The 26,282-nt window shown below is 37.1% G+C and overlaps 1 protein-coding gene across 11 annotated transcripts; it reads right to left on the bottom strand.

Moving 5' to 3' along the window:
• Positions 1-2,232: 2,232 nt before the first annotated feature.
• On the bottom strand, positions 2,233-20,939 carry LOC128866220 (2-acylglycerol O-acyltransferase 2-A-like). 11 transcript variants are annotated; one of them, XM_054106777.1, is made up of 7 exons: positions 16,366-16,468; positions 11,748-12,050; positions 8,158-8,255; positions 7,934-8,065; positions 7,514-7,855; positions 2,636-2,835; positions 2,233-2,560 (listed from the first exon to the last, which is right to left on the bottom strand). In XM_054106777.1, the coding sequence occupies exons 2-7, from the start codon at positions 11,874-11,876 to the stop codon at positions 2,403-2,405; spliced, it is 1,059 nt and encodes a 352-aa protein (XP_053962752.1). In that variant the 5' UTR covers positions 11,877-12,050; positions 16,366-16,468; the 3' UTR covers positions 2,233-2,402. The 11 variants fall into 11 exon arrangements, with proteins under 11 accessions (XP_053962752.1, XP_053962749.1, XP_053962751.1 ...); XM_054106774.1 differs by having other exon boundaries at positions 16,248-16,425; XM_054106776.1 differs by having other exon boundaries at positions 11,748-12,047; positions 16,248-16,425.
• Between the last annotated feature and the right edge of the window lie 5,343 nt (positions 20,940-26,282).

Below are 26,282 nucleotides of genomic sequence, written 5' to 3'. Positions count from 1 at the left end.
TATAAATGGCTTGCTTTTATTTTTAATATATTTGTACTATTTTTTAAATAAAATTTTGATCACTCTCGCACGGGACACTTTTTGCAACATGATTTTTATATTGTTTCTGTGCTCTTTTTCATCAACAGAGGTATTCGATCTTTTGTTTTCGCATAATAACAATGCGTTTAAGAAAAATTTTATTTATTTTTGGAAACTTTTTGCTCTTTTTCAGATAAGACATGAAGGACTACAACATAATTCAAGAAATGAAGAGACATGCAGTTATCATCGTTTTATGTGCAAATCACACCGATGGCAAAATCTCTAATTATCATAAGTGTGTCCGTTCATTCGTTCATACGGTTGGCCATGAACTGGAACTGCAAAACTCAAAAAACCCGAGGAACGTGCTGACATTGTCCGATCTGCAGAATTCATTCAACAAATGAAAGCGATCATTGAGGTCCAAAAAACAACGAAGAAATGACAAATGGCTCTGTTCCAATCCTAAAAAGGGTCTTGTTTACGTGGAGGTTCCTGTTGGACGTTTCCAGCCACTGTTATGGGTTTAGGTTTGGTGAGCATGCCACCACAATTACTTACTCAAGGATTTCGAATGAATTCTGCTGCATATATCGAGGTTCAAGAGACAGAAGTGAAACCCAGATTTGATAGTGTACACTGTGACAGCCCATAGATCTTTTAGCAAGACTTTGCTCCTTCACACAGAGCGATGGCGGCAAAAGATTAGATGGCTGCAAATTTCCATTACCACATATCAGTGGACTTAATCCCCTAGATTACTACGTATGGGGCGCAGTTGAGCGTGAAACCAATAAGCATTTTCATAACACCATTTTATGTCGGAAGGCTACAATTAATACCGTTATGGTCAATATGAACAGTCTGTGTCAGAAAAAGGGAACAGCGATTATTCATGAAGTATAAAAGATATATATTTAAATTTTCTACACGAAAGTAACTATGTACAAAACTACGAGTCACAATTACTCAATAAACCGTGTAGACTTCATCGTTTTCGAGTATAGTCTGGCATCTTTTTCATGCTTTGAACCAGCTTTTCCGCGTAGCTCGTCGACAAACAGGACTAGATTTTGCGAACTTGACGCACGAGTTGCATGCAATCATGGACGGGCTTTCCGGCAAGATGTGTTTTCATAGTTCATCACACATTTTCAATGGGGTTGGCGCCTTAGGACTGGGAAGGCCAGTCTAATACTGTGGCGCCATTTTCTTGTTTTGTGGTTTCTCAATGTTTTTTTCTGAGAGCAGTGGTTTTGATGATGTAGGACGGTAGGATATGTTCGCCTCCTTCAGTCGACGTTCGATGGTGTTGCTACTCACATCTATTAACTTTTTAGCAAGAATTGTGTGTGCTTGGCCTAGTCGCAAAGAAGGGTCCCGCTTAAAAAGTTGAAAGATTACTTCCTACTGCTGTTTTGTCGTCACTCGCTTCAAGCCGTGCTCGGAAAAGTTATCAACATTTTTGTACACCTTATACCGCTGATTCTACATCACAGCAAACTGTTTTGATTTTTTAATCCCTTTTGCAGCCGCGGCGTAAGATAATTTCGGCCCTTTCGAATGCGTGCATAAAAATACCGCCTCATAACGCTTCGCGTACTTCTCTTTTTGTTTGGTTGCGTTTACGGGAAAGTTTCGAACGATACTAACCTGAGTTAGCACTAGCGTCGTAGCCCTGGAGTGGGACTATTATGCAGCAAAAAGCAGAACGAAATATATCTTGAAGTTACAAGAAAACACCGGTTATTTTCTTCTGAGACAGACTGTATTTCTTTTGTCAGTGCTTGTCGGGCGACCGATATTAGAAAAAACTTGTTCTATCATTTGATGTTTCTTGCATGGAGATTCGAACCTATGCACTTCCTAATTGTAGTCACTCACCAACCCATTCGGCTGCGGCGGTAATAGATTGCCGAACAGAAAATGTAGGGGAATGTAGTGGCAATACAAATTCGCATGGCAATTAAGTAACTAAAGCAACTAAATAGTGTGTATTCATTTAATCAAGTATAAGTACATTTTGTACGCAGTATTTGTTGTTACTTCTTAATCGACATGGACTAAAAGTAATATAGTATACACAAATCAATCCGCAAGTTATGCATCGATTACCATTAGCTTTGAAATTTGTTTTGGTTGTGTCATTTTCACCAGCAAATAAACTCACCACTTGACCAATATCAAAAATAAATAACTCATTTGATGTAAAAATGGTTAAGGTATGTACATATATACATAGTATTTATATACATACTTATACTTTTATATTCACAATAACTTTTTCCACATACAACACAATACATAAATAGATAGCATTTAATATCTGTCAATACTTACTTAATTAAAAATCTAAGTAACAAATATGAGCTATTCACTTAAGTTATAACTAAATTAACTTTCTTGCCATTTTCTATATATTTCACCTTGTATTTATCAAACATTTCTGTCAGCTGCTCAATAACTTGCTGGTGAATTTTATCTACATATTCAGGATCAGGCAAATCGTTCTTCTCCACCTCAATTGGTGAGCCAACTGAAAATGGTTGAAAATTTAGAGTTAAATAAAACACACGTAATCGTAATTTCTCATTTTTTCGATTTCACTCACCAACTTGCACGATATGCTTGCGTCGGGGCAGAAATCCAAATGTATATTGAAAGAAGCCACGTCCCAATACAATCAAAGGCGAAATGCCTGTTAATCTTTTTGTTAATGTTTGGAAGCGGCGCAGCCATGAATTGGGCGGATTATTGACTTGATCGAATATTTCCACTTCGCCAAACGAAAATGTCGGTACAATAGGAGAACTGTAAGCGAAAAATATTTGAATTTACTAAGTGACTCTATGTGAATTTAGGAATTTAAATAGTTTTAAGTTAAGTTTTTTTAAGTTCAAGAGCCTTCTCCCTAAATACCGCACCCGCCCACAAAAATTTCTATTTCAACTGATTAAAGGGCTAAGATTAGGGCTCGATAAGGGCTAAAAGTTCAACATTTCTTGGAAATATCCAAGTTGGTGTGAGGTATTCCCATCTTTTGAGAATTAGCTAATCTAATTGGTTTTACAATAGTATATAAAATGTTATTGTTGGCCGAAAGAAATTTTCAAAACACAAGCCTTTACATTTTAGGTATGGAACTTTTTTAAATACAATATTTCTGTGACATTTGAATGGATTCACTACAGAATGCCAGAGAATTTCCGAATTTCGGAGGAATAAAAAAATTTTACATTTTTTTTTTGAATTTTACCCAAAAAAAATTATTTAAATTAATTTTCCTTTCATTTCTTCACCTGTCTGACCTACGAATTTTCAATTTTTGAATCCTTAATAATTTTCTGTGTTCAAAACAAAGAAATCATATAGGGTTCGAAGATACGGAATATTTGGTATGATTGCGATAAGATGCGTTCTTATGCGGAGTAGCTGACAACTTATATATAAGTGCATACAAAGCGTAAGTTGCTTAAAATAAACCGTGGCTAGCTAATAAGGTTGGAATCTTGGTGAAACACCAAAATGAAGAAAAAGTTTTTTCTAATACCGGTCGCCACTCGGCAAGCAATGGCAAACCTCTGAGTGTATTTCTGTCATGAAAAAGTTCCTCATAAAAAATATCTGCCTTTCGGAGTCGGCTTCAAACTGTAGGTCCCTCCATTTGTGGAACAACGTCAAGACGCACACCACAAATAGGAGGAGGGGCTCGGCCAAACACCCAAAAAGGTTGCACGCGCCAATTATATATACAGGGTGAACGATATGAAGTGTTTCTGTAAAACAGCTCATGACATCAACGTCAAAATTGTTCTAATGACAGTTCAATATATTGTTTATTAGCCATCAAAAACATTTACGTCTCAGTTTTGTTGAAGTTTTTTTTCTGTGATGGAATTCGAACGTAATAATGTGATTGCGTTATATTTGGCTAGAAAATTACAACCAGCCATTGTTCGTGAGCTCAGTCACCTCAAAGTGAATAAAATGTTTGTGTATCGCACTATAAAACGTTACAATGATACTGGTAGCATTGCAAAACGCTATAGAGGTGGACCAAAAAAAACCGCAACAACGCCAGAAATGGTTCGGAAAGTGAAGGCTCGACTTGAACGAAATCCACGTCGAAGTGGAAGAAAAATGGCCAAAGAACTGAAAGTATCGTAAGACAGCATTCGAGGCATATTGAAAAATGAGCTCAAGGTCAAGGCTTACAAGTTCCAAAAGGCACACGATCTTTCACCCCAGCAAAAAAAGATCGGTGCGAAAGAGCAAAGGAGTTGTTGCGCTTGCACGAGCGTGGCGAATTTCCTAACATTGTGTTTTCTGATAAAAAAAAATTCCCAATCGGGCAGTTCATAAACACTCAAAACGATCGTGTTTACTTGACCGAACGCTCATACGAGAATTTGAGCCTACGTATGGCCACTCGAAGGAATTCCCCATCGCAAGTAATGGTTTGGGCCGCAGTGACCGCTAATGGACGCTCTCCAATCGTTTTTATCGAGCCTGGTGTCAAAGTGAATGCGACTTATTATCGGGAAAATGTTTTAGAAGCTGCTTTAGAGCCGTGGACAAGCAAACATTTCGGTCGTAGACCATGGACGTTCCAACAGGACTCGACTCCGTCTCATAAATCTCGTGTGAACCAAGAATGGTTAAAAAATCATGTTCCACACTTCATTTCGTCCACACAATGGCTTTCGAATTCGCAAGACACAAGTCGGATGGACTATTCCATCTGGTCCATTTTGGAGAGCATGATGAGGACTAAAAAATATGCCAGTAAGGATGCGCTGAAAAGAGCGATTATACGAGAATGGGCCAAAATACCTCAAGATCACATTCGTGCAGCATGCAACTAATTTTTTGACCGTTTGAAGGCTATAGTCAAGGCAAAAGGTGGTCATATCGAGCTAAAGTGAATAAATGTTAAAATTGTAATCATTTTTGAACAATTTTGTCTTTGAAATCAATAAAAACTAATTTCACACAAAAAAGTTATGGTGTTTTAAATAGGTAACACTTCATACCGTTCACCCTGTATATATATACATATATAGCTAATAAGATTCCAAATAGCCTAGACGGCGGCGTTAATCGGGATTACCAGCGCAGTTAACTCAGATTAAAATTTTAGTGTGACAGACGGTTGCTACGCGGGTTACTGAACAGCTGATTTGCTTATTGAATAGTTTTGTCAGTATAAGGTGGACCGCAGGCAACAAATACGGCTATTAGCCGCCCTGATACTAAGAAATAACTATTTGTTAAAAAAACTTTAATTGCAATTTCTTAAACTGCTCCGAAAGTCTTTCTACTCTTCTCTTTAAAGGTTTCATTATTTTTCATTCACAATACATATGAACTGTCATTTTTCGGCAATGTTGCCATTGAAACTTCCCCTAATCCGCTTAATTTATGAGAATTAAGTCTAGTTGTCGATCCGCATAGTCGCACTTAATTCCTGAGATAATTCCGAATTAAGTTGTTAATCCCGATTAATGCCCCCGACTTGTCTGGGCTATTACTATATAACATCGGACTAAATATACCATGAAAAAAGCACTTAATGTTATGGAGGAAGAATACGAATATTGTATTCTGTTGTGCATACATACAAGGTGGCGCAAAATTAATTACTCTATTGGAAGATTTATAGTTTTTCGTCGTATGGCTATCATATTTGACACTTCTGAAATACACAGCTGCAGTATTCAAACAGGCTAGCAATGTATTCAAACAGCACGTAAAAGTCAAAATAAAGATTTCCACCACTCAAATTATTTCTTCTATTTAGCAAAAAGTTATTCGAAAAAAAAATTGGATGATTAATTTTGCCCCACCTTGTACATACACATAACTTATATCAATTCCACTCGAAATCTTAACAATTTCCACTTCTTTTTAATTGTAACCACCTAAATTATTTTGAGACAGCTCAACAAAGACCAAGCGTAGCTACATTCTTCCTCATTTGGCCATTCCAACACAGAGGCACCCCTTCTCCTCTTTCTCTGACACCACCAGCACGTAAAACATTGACTATTTTCAAAGTTGGGGCGTTTGTACATGTAAATATATATTAGTCAATGCGCTTTGAAAAAATTATTTTGCTTGCGGTTGAAGCACCCCTCGAAGAAAGGAGCCAAAACTCCATGTACATAAGTGACTGTTTTTACATAATCAGTTCTTTCGTATGCGGTTCGAGTAGCTTAAAACTGTCTATGATACTTCGGTCACGTATTCCCTGGGTTGCAGCCACACAGCTAAAGTGAGAAGACGAACCCGAGGGAATAGAGTTCCAGCTTAAAAGCTCAATTGAGTCTACGGCGCCTCTTAGGCTGCAAATGGGAATCTAACTTGGAGCAATAACAACTTGCTATGTGTAAAAGAATCTTTCCTTTTTGAAGAACCGAGTCCAAGCATATCAGCCACTGAATATCCTGTTTTCACAAGTTGAGAAGAACGTTCAAGCAGCTGCCGCCGTAGATGAACTAATCAGGGCAACTACAGAGAACTGCGTTCTCATTGAGTAACACTGGATAAACGCGGAACAGAAAAATTGCTAGGGTTCTCAAAATTAATAATCGGCTTGGTTCGAAACCCGATTTCTATGACAGATTTAGAGATAAGAAGAAAGTCCTTCCAATTTCTGGAGTTTAGAGACGATTTCTATGACAGATTTAGAGATAAGAAGAAAGTCCTTCCAATTTCTGGAGTTTAGAGACGATTTCACTGGTGGGAATTACATCCTTTCGTTGGTTGTATATTATGTCCGCCTCTTCCTTTAATTTGTGGTGTGCGCCTTGATGTGAGAGAGAATAAATTCAAATATTAGCCATTGTCTTTCGAAGGGCGACCGCTATTAGAAAAAACCTTTATTTGGTGTTTCATACCCCAGTTCGTTTCGGAATTGGGCTCCACCGAATAATAACCACACACAAATCCCTTCTGCTTCAGCGGAGGGATATAATTTTCCACAACCGTATTGCAAAGTGGCTGCCCTATGTCTTCGATAGTCTCACGAATTTCATCTTTGAGGTCTTGAATCGACCCTGGGCTGTTGGCGTAGACCTTCTCTTTCACGTGGACACAAAGAAAAAAGTCACAAGGTGTTAAATCACAAGATCTCGGTGGCTAATTGTGATTGCCTCTTTCTGAGATAACACGGCCCGGAAACTTTCAACGTAAAAGATCAATGGTTTCGTTGCTTGTGTGGCACGTAGCGCCGTCTTGTTGAAAATAATTGTTGTCCAGTTCAATACCATCCAACTCGGCCATAAAAATCGTTAATAATCTCTCTATAGTGCAATCCATTCATTCATAACACCTGTTATTGGAAAACCCTTTAGACAACCAAATTAAGCATTTTTTAACGGCCCTTATCCACGCATAATTATAGGTACTTCACGTTTGTACTACGTAGTACAACAAAAACATAATCAATCAATCATTTGATTTACAACTCAAAACCTCTCTAACTTACCCAGTGCGTATAGCCAATTTAACGAAACCTTTGCGCCTTTTCAATGTAATTATATAACGGCCCGGATGCGAATCCAACGCCTCTTGAGCACCACCAATCAAAATGGCTACAGCATTCGACGTGAAACCATCAAGATTATCAACATGTTTCGGATGATTTGATTTTGTTAGATAATACATTAAAGAATCCTTCGACACCGATACCAGACCCCAATAACGAAGCAATTCACGCAAAATGGGCGTATAGAAATGCATATCCAGAGTGCCAATCTTGGGCCGTATACCAGGAAACAGCTCTAGCCATTTTCGAATATCACTGCTCATATTGCATGAAATGCCCGTACTGCCGGAATTGTGAAAAGAAGAGAAATAAAACAATATTTTTATACTTATATTTAAATTTAAATATTTGCCTGCTCACCCGATAATTCCGTGTGGAAAACTAGCCAAAATGTAATTGCGGTCGGGACTCAAATCAACGGTTTTTATCAGCTCAATGGGAAAGTAATCTCGAAAGTGACGCCATATGCAATTATTCCGGAAAATTTTGAAGCTGTAAAAGGAATATATTCACAAAAATTAATAGATACTTGTAATGTTATAATAAAAGTGTTCATGAATTTATATAAAATAATAACAACCTACCCATTGCCATGAATGTCGCTGAAATTCCTCGTGTGATCAAAATAAATAAAAGTCAGGTATGCAAGAATCAAAAGCCTCCAGAGAATATTACCATAATACTGGATGGGATACAAATACAAAGAAAAATGAAAAAGAAAATGTATATAATGAAAAAATAAAATTGGCTAAATCTTAAAATAGAAATGCAGTAACAGTAATTATAGATATATGTACCTATTTTAAGTGAACCTTACTAAAAATGAATCAAATATGAACGCGATTTTCGTTGCTTAGCAAATAAGGTTAGTAATACAGGGCCCTGGCATCTGGTATAATTTGGTTAATACAAGGGGGAATGCCGACTATTTCATACTTTCAGTAGCGCTCGCTATGATCTTAATGAAAGGGCCCAGTTGAACTCAAGAAAAAGTGTAACTGATTTATGAGGTGGTAGCAAAAAAGGGTGTTTTATAATAAAAGGAACAGTTTTTACGTGAGTGTGACAAAAATAAGGTTTACTAAAGCAAGAGCAATCCAAGTGCTTACTAGAGAGGAGCAATTAGAAAAATAGTATTGGTGGTAAGCCTCTTTTTATTAACAGTTCTACCTCGCTTTTAATGAAATTAAAGCTCTCTCATAACGGCTCACCCAAGAGTGTTTTTGAGCACTCAAAATATCGAATCAATAGTTAATCCGCCTTACAGCACTCATAATGATTTTAGTTTGTTCCCAGACATCAAAAACAAAATACGAGGCGAACATTTTTCAATGCCTTCAGAAGCTGTTGAGCTGCTCATTTTGGAGGTATCCACTTCTGAGTGGCAAAAGTCCCTTGAAAATTGATTCAAGCGAATGCAGAAGTATATTGACTTCCAAGGAGAATATTTTTTACAGCAATAAAACCATTTTCTTTATTATTTTACAGTGTTTCCATTATTGTCCGCCAAATTTATACGGCAACCATAGTAATATACATTTATTTATGTAAAATAAAAATAATAAAAATATATATTGTATATATTTTCATCCAATTTTAAGCTGGCAACATAAAACACGTTAGCTACAATATATTTCTTATGTACTTTTTTATGTATCATACTTTATTTTGGCACACTTTCCAATAAATGAATTTTTCTTTGTTAGATTTTGAACTCCACACCAGTCCTTTCAGGCGTTGCCACATACGCCGCTTATGCCTCAAAAGATAAGTCAGTGTAATTATGTAATATTTTTTCCAATAACAGGTGTTATCTATAGCTATCGAGAGATGATTAACGATTTTTTATGGCCGCAATTGGATGGTATTGATCTGGACAACATTTATTTTCAACAAGACGGCGCTACGTGCCATACAAGCAACGAAACCATTGATCTTTTACGGGAAAAGTTTCCGGACCGTGTTATCTCTCGAAGAGGTGATGACAATTGGCCACCGAGATGTTGTGATTTAACACCTTGTGACTGTTTTCTTTGTGGCCACGTGAAAGAGAAGGTCTACGCCAACAGCCCAGGGTCGATTCAAGACTTCAAAGATGGAATTCGTGAGACTATCGAGGACATAAGGCAGCCACTTTGCAATTGGGTTATGGAAAATTTCATGGAAAATATATTGTAAAACGTGGTCGTGGTGGTCATTTGCCTAATCTTATTTTCCACTATTATAATGAAATAAACATCCGATCATTTATATTAAAAAATAGCATTTTCCTTTGAATATTAAAATAAGACCTCTGATTGAAAAACCCTTTATATGAAAGCAAAGTGAAAGTAGAATATTTCACTTTTTAGCTATGTTTCAGGCGTTGGCAACAAAGAACTGTTTCGAACATTATTTTTGGTGCGAATGAATATCGCAACGACGTATTCAATAGCTCTTCCTACATTTTATACAAAGTTTTGCAAAATCAAAATAAAATGAATCGAAACATTTGCTATTAAGCTAATATGAACTTGAAGAAGGTCTACAACTCAATAAATAAATTAAAATTGTTTGAAATAAGAAGTTTTGTTTTCATCGAATTCTTCTCTGCATTTTTGTTTTTTAGTCTTATGTTAGGTGGTTTTTAAGAGCTTGGCAACTTAAAATGAAAATCCAAAACCGAAATATTGTTGGAATGAATTTTTTTTACTATAATCTAGTAGATAATTTCATGGCTTTTATTAGTTGATTATTTTATCCGGCATATGTCCACCGCGACTACGAGTTACTTAGTCCATTCGAACAGCCCAATTTTTCACTAGTGTTTTCCAATAAAACTGGCCGTTTGGCGTTAATGTTGGCTTGAATATTGCAATGAATCGATTGTTAAGCGCGCTGTATGACAAGTTGCGCCATCTTGAAGGAACCAAACGTTTAGCTGATTAAGTTTTGGAAACAAAAATTCATTCAACTAGCCATTCACTGTAACGGCAGCTCCTCCTTATTTCGAAAGATGTAGTATAGGTAAGTGCCAATGATGCCGCTAGTGCTCTATGAACTTCACGAACACATTTTTTTTTTTTTTTTTTTTCAAAGAAAATTTCTACAATTTGGAAACGTTGTTCTGGCGTTAAACGATTATGATGGCTGGCCAAAACCTTAAAATAAATACATAAATAATTGGCGCGTACACTTCTGTTAGGTGTTTGGCCGAGGTCCGCTCCAAATGGCTTTTTATGAAGAGCTTTTTCATAGCATAAAACCTTAGAGAACAGAAAAGTCAACGCAGTGAGTCATATTCAGCTTTTAAACCATAGTCATCGATTTTGGCAGTTCTCGCGCAGCCAAAAAAACACCCGATTAAATATCTTTGCCTAGAAGATCAAATTAACTCCAAAAGTAAAGCCTCTTAACCAATGGAAGTTGGGTATTTTTTCCTCCGCAAATGTTATGTTATATCGCTATTGAAAGCTCCTACAGCTTTCATTTTTTCGGTAGATGGCTGTAGTGATCGATATCTCACAAAGAATCGATCAAACAATTTAAAGTTTATGCTCGTTGTCAAGGGTACATTTCACACTAAAATAATGAGTTTGCTGCGTTCTGATTATTCCATTCAGTTGCGAGTTCCAGTGTGTTAACAATGGAAGTCAGCAAAGAGAAATTTTGTCTTTGATAAAGTCGAAAATGCAAGTCGATAATGTCGATAAAATCACAGAAATAATCGAAGTTGACCGACATGTTAGTAGTCGTAGCATCGCCCAGGTCCTAAGTTATGGTCCATCTTTCCAACAGTTTTAAAACATTTGCGCGAAATAAAAAATAAAAATAATGGATTTATTTTTTTCCAAAGTAATATTAAGTAATTCATGGTAATTTACAAATTCTTCTTCTACATTATTGGCACCTTAACCGCCCAAGCGATTTTGGCCGAGTTCAACGAGAGCATTTTATAATATGTATCATTTTGATTATTTCGCCAATCTCGATCACCGGGCGATACTAGGAGTTAATAAGTCATTTAAAATTAAAACTAAAATAAGAAAAAAGCGCAAAAAACTAATAATAATAAAATATTAAGCAATAAACAAATGATATCATATGCTCGATGCTCGTATTTCTCTAACCTCTCAACATTTCACATTAATATATAATTACTTATAAACACTTGTATTCTTCTATCAGAACTCACCAGCAATAACGAAGTAATCGTTAGTGATAAAAATGGTAAGGCCATAAATATTACGACATATAGACCAGCAGCAAGGGTTTGTAGTCGACGCCTTGGCGGCACATGCACCGGTGCCCACTCAATCTTCATCGGTGTTTTTGAAATATATTGGCGTATTAATAAATTTCCCGGGCTTCCTCAACTTATTTATATTTCCACAACTTATTTCGGAATATCACTATACAATCGATCACACTCCCCAAACGATTCACTCACTACTGAAATGAATAATTTAAATCTCCACTTTCTTAGCACTGCTTACTTCTATAACGCAGAGGGAGAAATGATTAGAAATAAAAGAACCTTATCAAACATTTTTTCGGTTAATACAGTTATCAAAATAATAAAACGGCGCGTCGTGTATAGTTAATTGTACGTACGCACTCACATACATACATTTTGTTCGATATTGAAGCGGTGCTGATAAGCGGTGTAGAACAAAACTTTTCAAATATTTGATTTCATGACACAGCTTATGCGCACGCACATACCTATACATACATACTTGGCTCGGGCCAATATATGAAACAAGAACGTACTATTGCAAACATAAATATTATATTTATTATAAATGCTTGCTGCCATGCCCAAAAATAAATAGTTATGGCAAGCAGCAGTTTAGGGAGTGCTTTCAATGTTCATGTGCTGATGGAATATACATTTTAAGCTGATCTGTATATGTCGAATTGTATATTAGTTAGGGGAAAAAGAAATCCATTCTTTTCTCGGTAGATGGCTGTAGTGATCGATATCTCGTAAAGTATCGATCAAACAATTCAAAGTGTATGCTCGTTGTCAAGGTGACATTTCACACTAAAAAAATTCGATCGCCGTGTTTTGTTTGTTCCATTCAGTAGGTGCCCATTTACACGAGGAGACATCTGGAAGGGAAACATTTTGTTCGGGGGTGAAGGACGACCGCGGAAGAGAGAAGGGAATTTGTCTCCTGTACTGGCGACGCGCTTTGCTCTTCTTATTCGTATTTCCAATCTTAAAGCAATTTTTGACAGTTGCTTCATTTGTTTTCTTCTTTTGTGGGAGAAGGTTCTGAGTTATGTGTTGGTTTTCAAGCAAACGGAAGATAACAAAGATGACAAACATCCGAACACTGCTTGGGAAATGCACGATTATTTTTGCTAGTAAAGTAGGTATAATTTAAAATATATTATGGGGCATTTTTATGTTGAATTCTAATTTTCCCCGCATTTCTAGATACTCAAGTTAATTTTAAGTTAATTATTTATGTGTGAAGTATTTTTAATTTAATTTTTTCATTCAAGTACAACAATTTATAAATATATTTAAATAAAAAAACAACAAATTATTTATTATTTAATCAGTTTGCATTTTTCATTCATATATTTAAGAAATTGTTGACGAACGTTTTCCGCTTTACATGTAAGCGCGTGCGAGAATACACCCGAACCAGACGATGCTAAAGCATTAAATGTCAAAATGTTGCCGAAAACAATTTTGCCCGTGTGGCCGCGAATGAGACATGAAAAGAGAATTTCCAGTGTCTCCCTTCCAGATGTCTCCGTGTGTAAATCCGGTGTAGTGAGTTACAGTGTGTTAACAATGGAAGTCAAGAAAGAGAAAATTCGGTACATTTTTTAGGTTTTCTTTGATACCGTTCAGACATTTTTTGGGTTAAAGATGCACCTCTCACAGGCAGGCCCGTCGTCGAAAATATCGATAAATCACAGAAATAATCGAAGTTGACCGGAATGTTAGTAGTCGTAGCATCTACATAGAGCTAAAGATCGTACATAAAACAGTTTTAAACCAATTGCGCAAAAATTTTACGCAAAAAAAGTGTATTTCTGTTTTTCCAAACTAATATTTAATCAGAAACTCGTTCATTTCGGATAACAAATCACTGAGATATTTTGAGTGGAAGGTTTTTTTTTAATAAAATAATATTAAATTGATTTAGACCTCCAATTGCTTTTGCGCCTTAGAGCTACTTTCAAAGCAAACTTCCGTTGCTTTGCGTTCTTCATAGGAATTTTCGTCAATAGGTCCTGCTTCACTCTACCATGATCTTTTAGTACAAATGAAAGATCATTCATTTTTATGCCCTTTGCTTTTGATTATATGCTTATATGCACTTAATACACACAGCGACTTGCCAAAGGCCAAAGGTGGCCGCTCTTTCTTCAATTAAAGTCAAGCACAAGGCAGTATATTTGCGATAAAATGATTGCAATGAAGTGATTGCTAAACTTAATTTCTTAAATAGTTTTCTTTCATTTTGCATCTTTCCTACGGACTTGAAGCATTGTCCCCGAAACAATGCCAGCAAACGCAGGGATTGAAATCAGGTGAAATCAGGCGGTCGCGGAACTGTATGAATAAAACTTTTGGCCAAATAATTATGAGCAATGAATGTAATGTGCACTGAATGCAAATTCAAGGCTTGTGTCGCTACAAATTCGTAATTTTTCTCCGATAGTCAAGCCGCGATCAAGGCCCTGATGACGCCATGGTGCAGAACGAAACTAGTAAACTCCTGTAAGGAGGAGATAAAATCTCTTGGGTGTGCAGGTAACATTTCTCTAATCTGGGTTCCAGGACATAGGAGCATAGAGGGAAATGAAATTGATGATGAGCTTACCAGGAAGGGGACTGAATTGGTCTCAGAGACCTCCTACCCGGGCATCGGTATCCCCCTGAAAGATGTTAAAGGGGAACTGCACAAATTATTTCTCAGGAAAGCGCAGAAAAGATGGAGCTCCATTTCTTCATAAGCTATTTCGAAAGCCCTTTGGCCCCAATACAATATACGAAGGACTCAGAGAGCCCTTTGGAATCCTCGCCATTCCATTTCCAAACTCGTAGCTTTGTTTACCGGTCACGGGACGATCGGCACACACGCGGAAAAGCTAGGGTTACCACAACTCACCCCCATTGCAGAAGCTGTGGGGACATTTCAGGGAAGGAGACTGTTGAGCACTTCCTATGTAAATGTCCGGTTTTGACAGCTAGACGATTAAGTTCACTGGGTGCTCCTTTCTTCGAAAGCCTGGGGCAGTGCACCAACCTAAATCCCAGCACTATTCTCTATTATATCAACAGATCTGGCTGACTGTCGATATCCGCCAGTTGAAGGTCTCATAATGGTATCAAAACGGCGCTTTACTGCTACTTGAGGAGTGCCAGACTGGCACTTCAACCATTTCACCTAACTACCTACTAACAACGCTTCCTTCTTGACCACAGCAGTATTTACTACACCTAAGTTCCTATAATTGGAATACATATTTTGAACTTTGACCCGTACATGCCCTATGAACAAAAGCTTTATCAAACGCAGTCCCTTGATTTCCTATCTACCAAACTATATAATTACACTAAAAATATTTTCAGCGATAGCACAATCATACATCAACTCATAGTCAAAAACCCATAAATAAAAAACTTGGTGCAGCTATTCATTTGAGAAAACCAAAAATCGCAAATGCGTGCATGTAAACGCAAAACGAAGAGCAGCTGATTAAGAATTTTGCATAGTTATTATTCGCCAATTGTCACATGCAAGCATTATTAAATATTTACAATTTAATGAGTTATAGTAACAGATAGTTGGCGTGATATTAATTAATACCACATTTTTAAACATTGAAAGTATTTTGTAAATAATGCAAAGCAATGCAATTAAATATCGTTCACTTGCGCAATCAGCCGTGTGAATTCACTTAACTTGAATACTTTTGAAACCTTATGAAGTCATTTGTTTACAATATTTAACTGTTTATACGTTTATCAACTTATTAATAACTACATATAAGTATTCGTCTTTTTAAATTTGTTTTCTTTCTGTATGTAACTTTTCTCGTCTGTCATGACACATCGACACACCTTGAGATTTACTTTTTAATTGAAAGCCGCACTGACACAGTTTAACTCGCACATATTTCGATTGTCTAAAGTGATTTTATGAAACCGTTTGCATTAAGAATTGTTTGTGGCTGTTTTGCGCTTATTTTAAAAACGTAGAATATTAAAAGCGATTTTGGGCAGCAAATGTGAAGGTTGGCATTTTCAAATAAATATGTACATGTTAATTAAGGACTTGGGCTAGCGCTCTCTAAATTCATGGAATGCATACATACATATGTATGTATATTCGACATTACTTGTTTACACTTTGCCAATTGTTATTGCTTATTTTCAATTAAAACACATGCATTATTATTTGACTTTTTGTCACTTAAATATTCTGAGCTGTATACTTTTTTCATACTATATTGCACGAACACTTTTAGAAATTAGTTTTAATGCGTTCATTTAAATTTAGTTGACTTTTATTTTCATTTACTCTTGCCATATTTTGTATTGAAACTTAAGTTTGTTTATGTTTCGCATTTAGCGAAATTCTAAATAGTTTTAACATGCAAATGTAAAATTCAGTAAATATTCTGTAAAATATTTTTTATTTAATATCTTTCCACTTTTTACATTTTACTTCGATTCATATTATGTTTGTTTCTATTGTAAGTATCACTGTTTCCTACAATTTGCAAGTATGTTTTGTATTCCATTTAAATAAATTACTAAGAATATATTTTAAATATACTTGGCGTTCTCCACCAACACTCGTTGGCACTGGCGATTTGCAACGACTAACAACTTGTAATGCTTTCGAATAAATGCTTGATTCATCGCTGCAAATAACGAGTCGCTGTTAGAGATGTGCCGAATAGTCGTACTAACAGTTGATAAAGTATTTTATGTAGCACTATGGTGTTCGCGGAATCAACGATACGATATATGTATACATATACATATACTGCATATAGTACTTTATTTTATTTATACATATAGTATATATATGTATATACCCTATGATCAGAAAGTACCGGGAAGGTGATGTTGACTGTTTTCTTCGATTGCCACGGCGTAGTGCACCATGAATACCTTCCATCGGGCCAGACAGTCAATAAAGAATATTATTTATCCGTTTTGAAGCGTTTGAGAGACGCTGTACGTCACAAACGGCCGGGAATTTGAGCAAACAATTCTTGAATTTTGCATGATGGTAACGCGCCATCGCACCGAGCCCAAATTGTGTTGGATTATTTTACCAAACACCAAGTAAATACCATCGCGCAAGCACCGTATTCACCCGATATGACCCCGTGCGACTTATTTTTGTTTCCCAAGTTGAAGTTACCACTTCGTGGAAGGATATTTCAGTCGATATAGGAGATCAAAGAGAATGCGACGAAGGAGCTGAAGGCCATTTCTTCGTCGGCCTACCAGGGGTGCATAGAGGACTGGGTTAAACGTTGGCACATGTGTGTTGCTTCAGACGGGTCATATTTTGAAGGAGATAAAACAAATTTCCTGAAATTTAGCTCTGTTTTGTTTTATTTAAACATTCCCGGTACTTTCTGATCATAGGGTACACCACACGAAAAAATTATAAGACCAACTAAAATTCTTATATTTTTATTATCAATTCAGGCCTAACGACCAATTTTATTATACAATATTTAAAATAAACGAAAAGAATTCTTGGTGTTAGTTTATAATTTGGAGCTTAGTAATTTGTGTTGAATCCTCCTTTGTTTATAACTTGTTGAAGTCGTCCAGGCATCCATTCGATTAACTTTTTTAAAATATTTTCATCAATTTTTGATCATTCGACATTAATGGCACTTCTAAGCCTTTTAGCGCTATCAAACTGTGTGCCATTTTTGAAAACCAATTGAAAAATAATAGCCCATACATTTTCGATTGGATTAAGGTAAATTTTAAAATTAGTATTTTTTTTCGCTATCTAAAACACTTTTGTTGCTTTAGAAGCATGAACAGCTGCGTTCTCATGCTGGAAAATCCACTCCTCATCGAAATAATCACCGAAAAATGTAAAAAGTGCTTCGTGTAGGAGTTCTATAGACTTCACACTATTCTTTTTTGTGGATATGAAACGCCTTTCCGAAATTACGAGCCATTCTATCCTCCCTTTTCTTCCGTTTATCATGCCAATACATTTGGGAATAATCTGATCCGTCTAGATTGCATTTTGTTTCATCGGAAAAAATTACTCTTTTCCACTAATCTTCCCCAAAATAGTATTGTAATTTTCTGCAAACTTCAATCAGGTCTGTTTGTGTCGTGTTATTAACTTAAGTTTAGGTACTCGTTTTACATATTCTAGACTAGAATCCGCTTGCATTATTTGTTGCACACGGGGTAGGGACTTCAAAATTAGAAGCGTGTTTAATTTCAGCAGGGCTATTTAATTTATTTATAGCTAAACGTTTGAATCCCGAACATCTCTATTGTTAAGTTTTGGTTTTCTATCACTTCTCTTGGTACATCCGTACTTTTCTTTCACATGGAAGTAATGTAAAAAAACCCCAATGGTGCTTCTTTTTAATTTTCAAGCTATGTCACAAACATGTTTTGAATCATCGTGGCCGAATTTCTTCAACATTTTTTACACCAATCAACACGAGTTCTTTTTTTAATAATTGTTACATTATGCGGTATCCTACGAGAAAAATCTAACTGACGACTAAATATTCATGCCTTATTGAGTGTATGCTGTTCCCACTAATGCCAAATGCTATCTTGCGACATGTCTCATGACAATCGTGCGTTATCAATTCATCCTGCAAGAATCAACAGCCCCATTGGTACTCGTTGTACCCGTGTTTCACAGTGGCTAAGTGTGGTACTTCAAAGCCAAATGTCGAAGTAAGTTTATTAATGCACTCCTGTCTCTAAAATCCACTTGAAAATCGTAATAAACCATGGGAGGAATACTTTCACGGGTTAGTCCCATCTTTTTAAATTTCAAAAAATAACAAATAAATCTCGTAAGGGAAATCGTTATATTTAAGTTTATGCTAAAAAATACCAAACTTTTCGACAAAGATATCGAATTACAGCTCATTACCAGAAGTGTTGTAAAGGCGCAAAATATAAAAGGCAACCCTCGTATTATATTTTTCTATGAAACGTTATAATTTATTGAACTATTTTGACAAAAGTCTACAAATATATATTTACATATGTACACACGTAATATATATACTACTCAAAAAGCATGTCCTACGATGGGATGAAACATTTTTGAGTAAAACAATTTACCAAAAATTGTTGTTATTAAAATTCCATATGAAACTCCTAATTAGAAGTATCGGATTTTAAATTGAAATAAAACAACGAAAATTCAAATTGAATAGGCAATCTTTATTATTTTTTTGTAGAACCATTCATGATATTTATATATTTTTTAAAGATAGTCCTTTTCAAATGTTGGCCGCACCTGCGCCGTAATTCGCCCATCCGTAAACAATAATTTGGAATGACTCGCTGGAGTCAGTCAGTATCTCGTGATTAAATTCAGTAATGTTGGCTTCCAATGCCTCAATCGAAGCTGGTTTATCCACAAAGGATTAGATTACATACCTTTACATACCCCCACAAATAAAAATCCGAGGATGTGAGACGAGAGATAAATTGCTCACCGCAACGACGACGCAGTAAATCCATTGTTTCACGGGCTGAATGGCAAGTAACGTGTCACGTGCTTCAATTTCCGGTATCCAGGGTCAAAAAGTCGTTTATCATGGCGCGATAGCGTTCGCCATTCACTGTTACATTAGCGTCAGCCTCGTCTTTGAAGAAACATGCGCCGTTGATTCCTCCAAACTCACCAAACGGTTGTTTTCAACGGATGTAATGGTTGTTCTTGAATGGCTTCGGGTTACTCTTCAGTCCAAATACGGCAATTTTGCTTATTGACGTAGCCATTAAGCCAAAAGTGGGTCTCATCGCTGAACACCATAAGTGGGCCTGAGCACATGATGAACTCTTTTGTAAACGTAGTTGAGGCGTAAGTCTTTCTATTATGAAATGTTAATGAATACTGAAAAAAATTATGCATTTAATTTGACAGCCATCACGCGTGATCTGCCAAAATCTCCTATTGGAATCTGATCACCCTTTATTGTATATATAATTTTATTATATAGATCAATAAAATATATTTTTTCTGTTGTATATATCTTTTGATACACCATGAACCCAATATTCACCTTTGCATATCATTCTACAATTCTAGAGTGGCTTTTAAATTTTTTGTATTATATTTATATGTTTGAATGATTGGGACTGAATAAATAAATGCCTACACAGCAAAAATCGCGTTCATCTAAATGTTAATTCAGTGTTTAAAAATTTTATTTCAGCATTCCGATTTTCATTCATTGAATACGTTTATGTGTGGATTCGTATTTTCTTTGAGTGCAGAATTTATAAATGATTAGCCCCATTCCCGAATTCGAGAATGATTTCACACTCTATTGCTCTGCTGAATATAAGAAATTACATAACAATTTCTGGTAATAGAAACTTGTGCTAAATGTACATTTTATTCACCCAACAAATCCTTAAGGTGTTGAACCATTTTTGAAGCCGTTTTTATGCGATTCAAAAATAGAGTACTTGGCAATTTAGTCGGACAAAATTTTTGAGATATAATTTTTCAAGACCTTTCTATTTAAAAAAACCTTGTGCTTTTCGAGTTGCTGAAGCTACTGTTGAAGGGTATTGAATTTCGAAAGAAAAATTACTTGCCGAGATAGAATTTTTGGAAAGGAAAGTTAGAGCAACGTTTTTAATTAGGGCAGCATTTAGATATGGCACTTTATCTTCACTTTCGGAAGATCTAGCGGAAAAATGTTCTTTTCTGAGCCAGATATATGTATGTATGTGATGTCTCAAATTCGTGGACAGGGTAAGATTTCGCAACTTGTACACCTATGCTTATGGAGCAGGCAACGAAAAGCCATAACAAAGGGCATCACAATACCACAACATCTAAGAAACAGTGGCCATTAGGGTTTTTTGGGATCTTTAAATATAGGCAACTACCCCAATTTCAGATAAGACCTCCAAAATTCAACCATTTTTAACTTTTTTTATGATTTTTTTAATCTTCATAACTCCCACCGACCTATCAGATCCCGAAGCACAGTGCTCTTCTCTGATCCATAAAAAGTAATACCGTCTTTACTTCGATATACACAACTCACGGACACGAATGCATTTAAAATGCATATTAATTCTATGTAAACTCACATAACACACGAGTATATCGGTGCATGAACCTGCATACATATTCACATACACACTGAAATTTTTTTATTTATTTCTGTTTTTCTGATTTTAATACACTCTGTCGCTTTTGTTGACTTTGTTTTATTTTACACAATTCCCATTCGTTTTACTTTATCAAACTTATTTTACGAAAATACATTCTCATACAAATATACCGGGTGGTCCATATACGAGTATATTATTACAAATTAAATTAAATGAACCAAAATTCAATGATTGTTAAAATATTATAATTTTCTATTAGAAAGACTAAAAATGTCCATTATTTATGGAAAAATATTACATTTTATTTGCCTATCTCGAACGACTGCTTAGTAGAGCATCGTGTCAACCCAATATTCCAGGTCTTTATTGATAGTTTGTAGCTTCATGCCATTATTAATTGTCCAGTATTCAACTTAAGAGTCTGGGACATTCACCGACTATCCCCGTAATAACGATCATTTATAGCAATCCACAAACAAGTCTAACGCAATCAGATCCCAGCTCTGTGGAAGCCATTAGCATCCATCACACGATTAACGCAGTTGGTGCGCCAAGGATAAATTATTTGATGATTTATGTAACATGGAGTACAATTCGAAATTCAGAAATAGCGTTTCACGGAGCATTCGATAATATCCCTAACCGGTTCCCAAAACCAAAATTTTTATTTTTAATATAGCAGCCAAGTTGAAAGTTAGAGTCAGAAAACATAATTTTTCGGGTAAATTGAATGTCCAATAGGAGCTGTTGTAAGGCTCAAACTGAGAAGCGATAAGAAAATGAGTAGTCATTTACTGTATAGGTGAATCGATTGGATCTTAAGAGCGAATATTCCAAGATGCTTGTACAAAGTCATATCTGTTGGTGCGTAAAGTATTTCATTGTCGAGATCGGTGACCAATCAATGACTCTGGATTTGATCTACTTATGTATATTAAAGCAATATAGGTAAAGCAAAGTATCGTTTTAATATATGATACACTTACTTATCTTTATTAGTAACTATAAAACTATTTCTAAAATAAACTCCCGTATAAATAACAGCTTCGTTTGATATAAAAATCATAAGGGAATACCTCCGATGACGCCGTGATTTTTTTTTTTTTACCGCTTACTAATGTCTATTTGTGTTTATTGTTTAGCAAAAAGAAATAATTTTTTTAAATACAAATACCAAATAACAGTTGATGCCGCTGTCAGGTTCGAAAAAAAAAATCAAGTATCCCTCAACACAACAACAGATGGGTTAGATAAAATATTAATGTCGCGCCGTTGTGATTTTCTTATTTTTATTGTATTTTAGTAAGTTTTTGGATTACCCGGTGCTCGTACGTGTATGTGAATATGTGAGCATTTGGGTTAACTGATCATTCTTGACCGAGAGTGACGTGTTTGTATATCGCGTCACCGCTTGACAACTTGCTCACTGCCACTTACCAAGTAGCTCACTACATCGGGCATTCACAATATTGCACTTACATATACTTACATATATATATATAGTGTTAAATAAACTCAGTTAGGGTTATATAGTATACATCCCCTACAAATACTATAATAATATTACAGGCTGTTTATTTACCGTCTGCAAAGATTTTAAAGTTACATTCTGTTGTTCGTTTCATTACGAAAGAGACCTACAAGTTGGCGTCCAAGTCGAAAGCCCTAGGAATGTCATTTTTATTTTGCCTTACTTCGAAGGTGTGTCTTAAAAAGATTATATTTTTTTATGTAGAAGTTTTTTGTTTTGAAAAATAGATTCTTTCGAGAGCCAACAAAATTATATAGTAGACAACGTTCCAAATTATGTGTGTGTTTATATCAAACCCTTAAAAAGAGAGAGAAAAGTACGTAAAGTCTATTACGCTATTTATTGGAAAAAAAGTCTGTATCTGCAAATATTTTGACATTTATTAAAGGTAGATAAGCTAATCTAAAGAAAAACTTAAAATTTTAAAGTTTATGTTTACTATTTTAGGAGTCACTGTTGTTTGAATTTGAACTTGCATTGCAAAGTTCATTAAAGATAATTTTAAACCACCTCAAACTTGCTTTTTATTAAACTAAAATTCAATGGGCTCTAAAACTGCGTACCAAAATTTTTTTGTAAACATTTATTGAAAATTGTAATGAAAATTTGTCGAATTTTTATAAATATTGTACAAAGTTTTAAACTTTGATTAATGCCACCTTGATCAAAAAGTTCCCGGAACAACAATCAGACGACGCTCTATGTCAATTGATTTGAGTTCTGTGGCAACCTGCCACCAAAATTTTATCGCCATTGCTTAACATTTGTAAAAATTACGCCGTCTTGAATAAATCTATTGTACATCTGCACCTGTTTTCCATTTTTTACAGTTTCAAAAATGGGTTTGAATTTGCAACAACGAGGTTGTCTAACATTTCGCGTTAAAAATCGATTCAATGGAAGAAAAACCTAAGAAATGCTGGAAAACTGTTTCGGTAAAAATACTATAAAGAAAACTGCCGTTTACGAGTGCCATGAACACTTCAGAAGAGATCGTGAATCCATCGAGGAAAATAAAGGTCATTGACATCGAGGATGGTTCCATGTGTAGAAGTCCACGCAAGTGGGGAAAGTTACTGATCGCCATTCACTTGGGAATGGCCAGGACGATTCTTCTGCATATGGTTCAAGCAGCTCACAACGGCCGGGATTAGCCCACGTATCCTCTGGGTAGCTTCCGAACACCCGTTCGGGAGTGAGCTAACGTGAGAAGACGAAACATTCCAGGATAGCTGGTTGTGCGTTGGGTTAGGGACCCACCACTTAAAAATCCCCCCCCAATGAAAAGTTTGAAAAAGCCTCGGATGAGACCTCCCTATACTGATGACGACCCCTGCAAACGAAATAAGGAATATGATTTGAGGGCATGCACCTGGAATGTCCGGTCCCTTAATGGGAAAGGTGCCTCTGCCCGGCTGGTTGATGTCCTCGTGAAAGTAAAGGCTGACATCACTGCCATCCAAGAGATGCGATGGACGGGGCAAGGTAAGAAAACCATAGGACCTTGCGACGTCTACTACAGCTGCCATGTAAAGGAGCGCAAATTCGGTGTCGGATTTGTTGTGGGAGAGAGACTTCGTCGCCAAGTACTGTCGCTCACTCCGGTGGACGAGCGTCTCGCAACAATCCGCATCAAAGCCCGTTTTTTTAACATATCGCTAATTTGCGCCCACGCCCCGACGGAAGAGAAGGACGATGCTACCAAAGATTCTTTCTATGAGCGCCTGGAACGCTCCTATGAGCGCTGCCCCCGCCACGACATAAAAATCGTGCTTGGCGACTTCAACGCCAGGGTGGGCAAGGAGGGAATTTTTGGTCCCACAGTCGGAAAATTCAGCCTGCACAACGAAACATCCGGTAACGGACAGAGGCTGATCGACTTCGCCGGGGCCCGAAACATGGTAGTCTGCAGCACCAGATTCCAGCATAAGAAGATTCACCAAGCCACCTGGCTGTCTCCTGATCGAAAAACACGAAACCAGATCGATCATGTTGTGATAGATGGAAGACACGCTTCTAGTGTATTAGATGTACGTACGATCCGAGGACCCAACATCGACTCGGATCACTACCTTGTTGCAGCCAAACTGCGCACACGCCTCTGTGCAGCAAAAAACGTGCATCTACCTACGCAAAGAATGTTCGACATCGAAAAGCTGCAATCACAACAGACAGCCAGAAGATTCGCCACTCGACTCTCACTCCTGCTCTCAGAGAGTACTGCCCAACAAACCGGCATCCACGAACAATGGAGCAACATTTCTCGTTCTCTACGTACCGCCGCCGAAGAAGAAATCGGATTCCGGCGAGCCCGAAAAAACAATTGGTACGACGAGGAATGTCATGCTGCCGCAGAAAGAAAGGATGCCGCCTATAGAGCCACGCTGCGATCGGGCGCAACGCGAGCCATGTGGGATCGCTACAGAGAGCTGAAAAAGGAAGAGAGACGTATTATCCGACAGAAGAAACGTGAGGCCGAAATACGTGAGTGCGAAGAGCTTGAGATGCTGGCCAACAGGAACAACGCCCGAAAATTCTACCAGAAAGTTGGGCGGCTTACAGAAGGTTTTAAGACCGGGGCGTTTTCCTGTAAGAACAAAGACGGCGAACTGGTGACTGACGTACAGAGCAATCTTAAATTATGGAGGGAACACTTCTCGAACTTATTAAACAGTGACAGCTGCGCATGTCACCGAGAAAGTGAAGATCCCGATACCCCAATCGTTGACGACGGAATTTTCGTTCCGCTGCCCGATCATGACGAGGTGAGAATAGCAATATCACGGCTAAAGAACAACAAAGCCGCGGGCGCCGACGGACTGCCGGGTGAGCTATTCAAACATGGCGGCGAGGAGCTGGTAAGGTGCATGCATCAGCTTCTATGCAAAATATGGTCGGATGAAAGCATGCCTGCCGATTGGAATTTAAGTGTGCTCTGCCCAATCCATAAGAAGGGCGATCCTGCAATTTGTGCCAATTACCGCGGGATTAGTCTTCTAAATATCGCCTATAAGGTTCTAGCGAGCGTATTGTGTGAAAGGCTGAAGCCCACCGTCAACCAACTGATTGGGCCTTATCAGTGTGGCTTCAGACCTGGAAGGTCTACCATCGACCAAATATTCTCAATACGCCAAATCTTGGAAAAGACCCATGAAAGGAGAATCGACACACACCATCTTTTCGTCGACTTCAAAGCTGCATTCGACAGTACGGAAAGGAGTTACCTGTATGCCGCTATGTCTGAATTTGGTATCCCCGCAAAACTAATACGGCTATGTAAGATGACGTTGCTCAACACCAGCAGCGCCATCAGAATTGGGAAGGACCTCTCCGAGCCGTTTGATACCAAACGAGGTTTCAGACAGGGTGACTCGCTGTCGTGTGACTTCTTTAACCTGATGTTGGAGAGCATCGTACGAGCCGCAGAACTTAATCGCTCAGGCACAATTTTTTATAAGAGCGTACAATTGCTGGCGTATGCCGATGATATTGACATCATCGGCCTTAACAGCCGCGCTGTTAGTTCTGCCTTCTCCAAACTGGACAAAGAGGCAAAGCGAATGGGTTTGGTGGTGAACGAGGACAAAACGAAGTACCTCCTGTCTTCAAACAAACAGTCGGCGCACTCGCGTATCGGCAGCCACGTCACTGTAGACAGTTATAATTTCGAGGTTGTAAAAGACTTCGTCTATTTAGGAACCAGCATTAACACCAATAACAATGTCAGCCTTGAAATCCAACGTAGAATCTCTCTTGCCAACAAGTGCTACTTTGGACTAAGTAGGCAACTGAGCAGTAAAGTCCTCTCTCGACGAACAAAACTAACACTCTACAAGACTCTC

The sequence above is a fragment of the Anastrepha ludens genome, chromosome 6 (genome assembly GCF_028408465.1).
Source record: "Anastrepha ludens isolate Willacy chromosome 6, idAnaLude1.1, whole genome shotgun sequence".
In the NCBI taxonomy this organism is placed as follows: Eukaryota; Metazoa; Arthropoda; class Insecta; order Diptera; family Tephritidae; genus Anastrepha; species Anastrepha ludens.
This window is presented reverse-complemented; position numbering and strand designations above follow the sequence as displayed.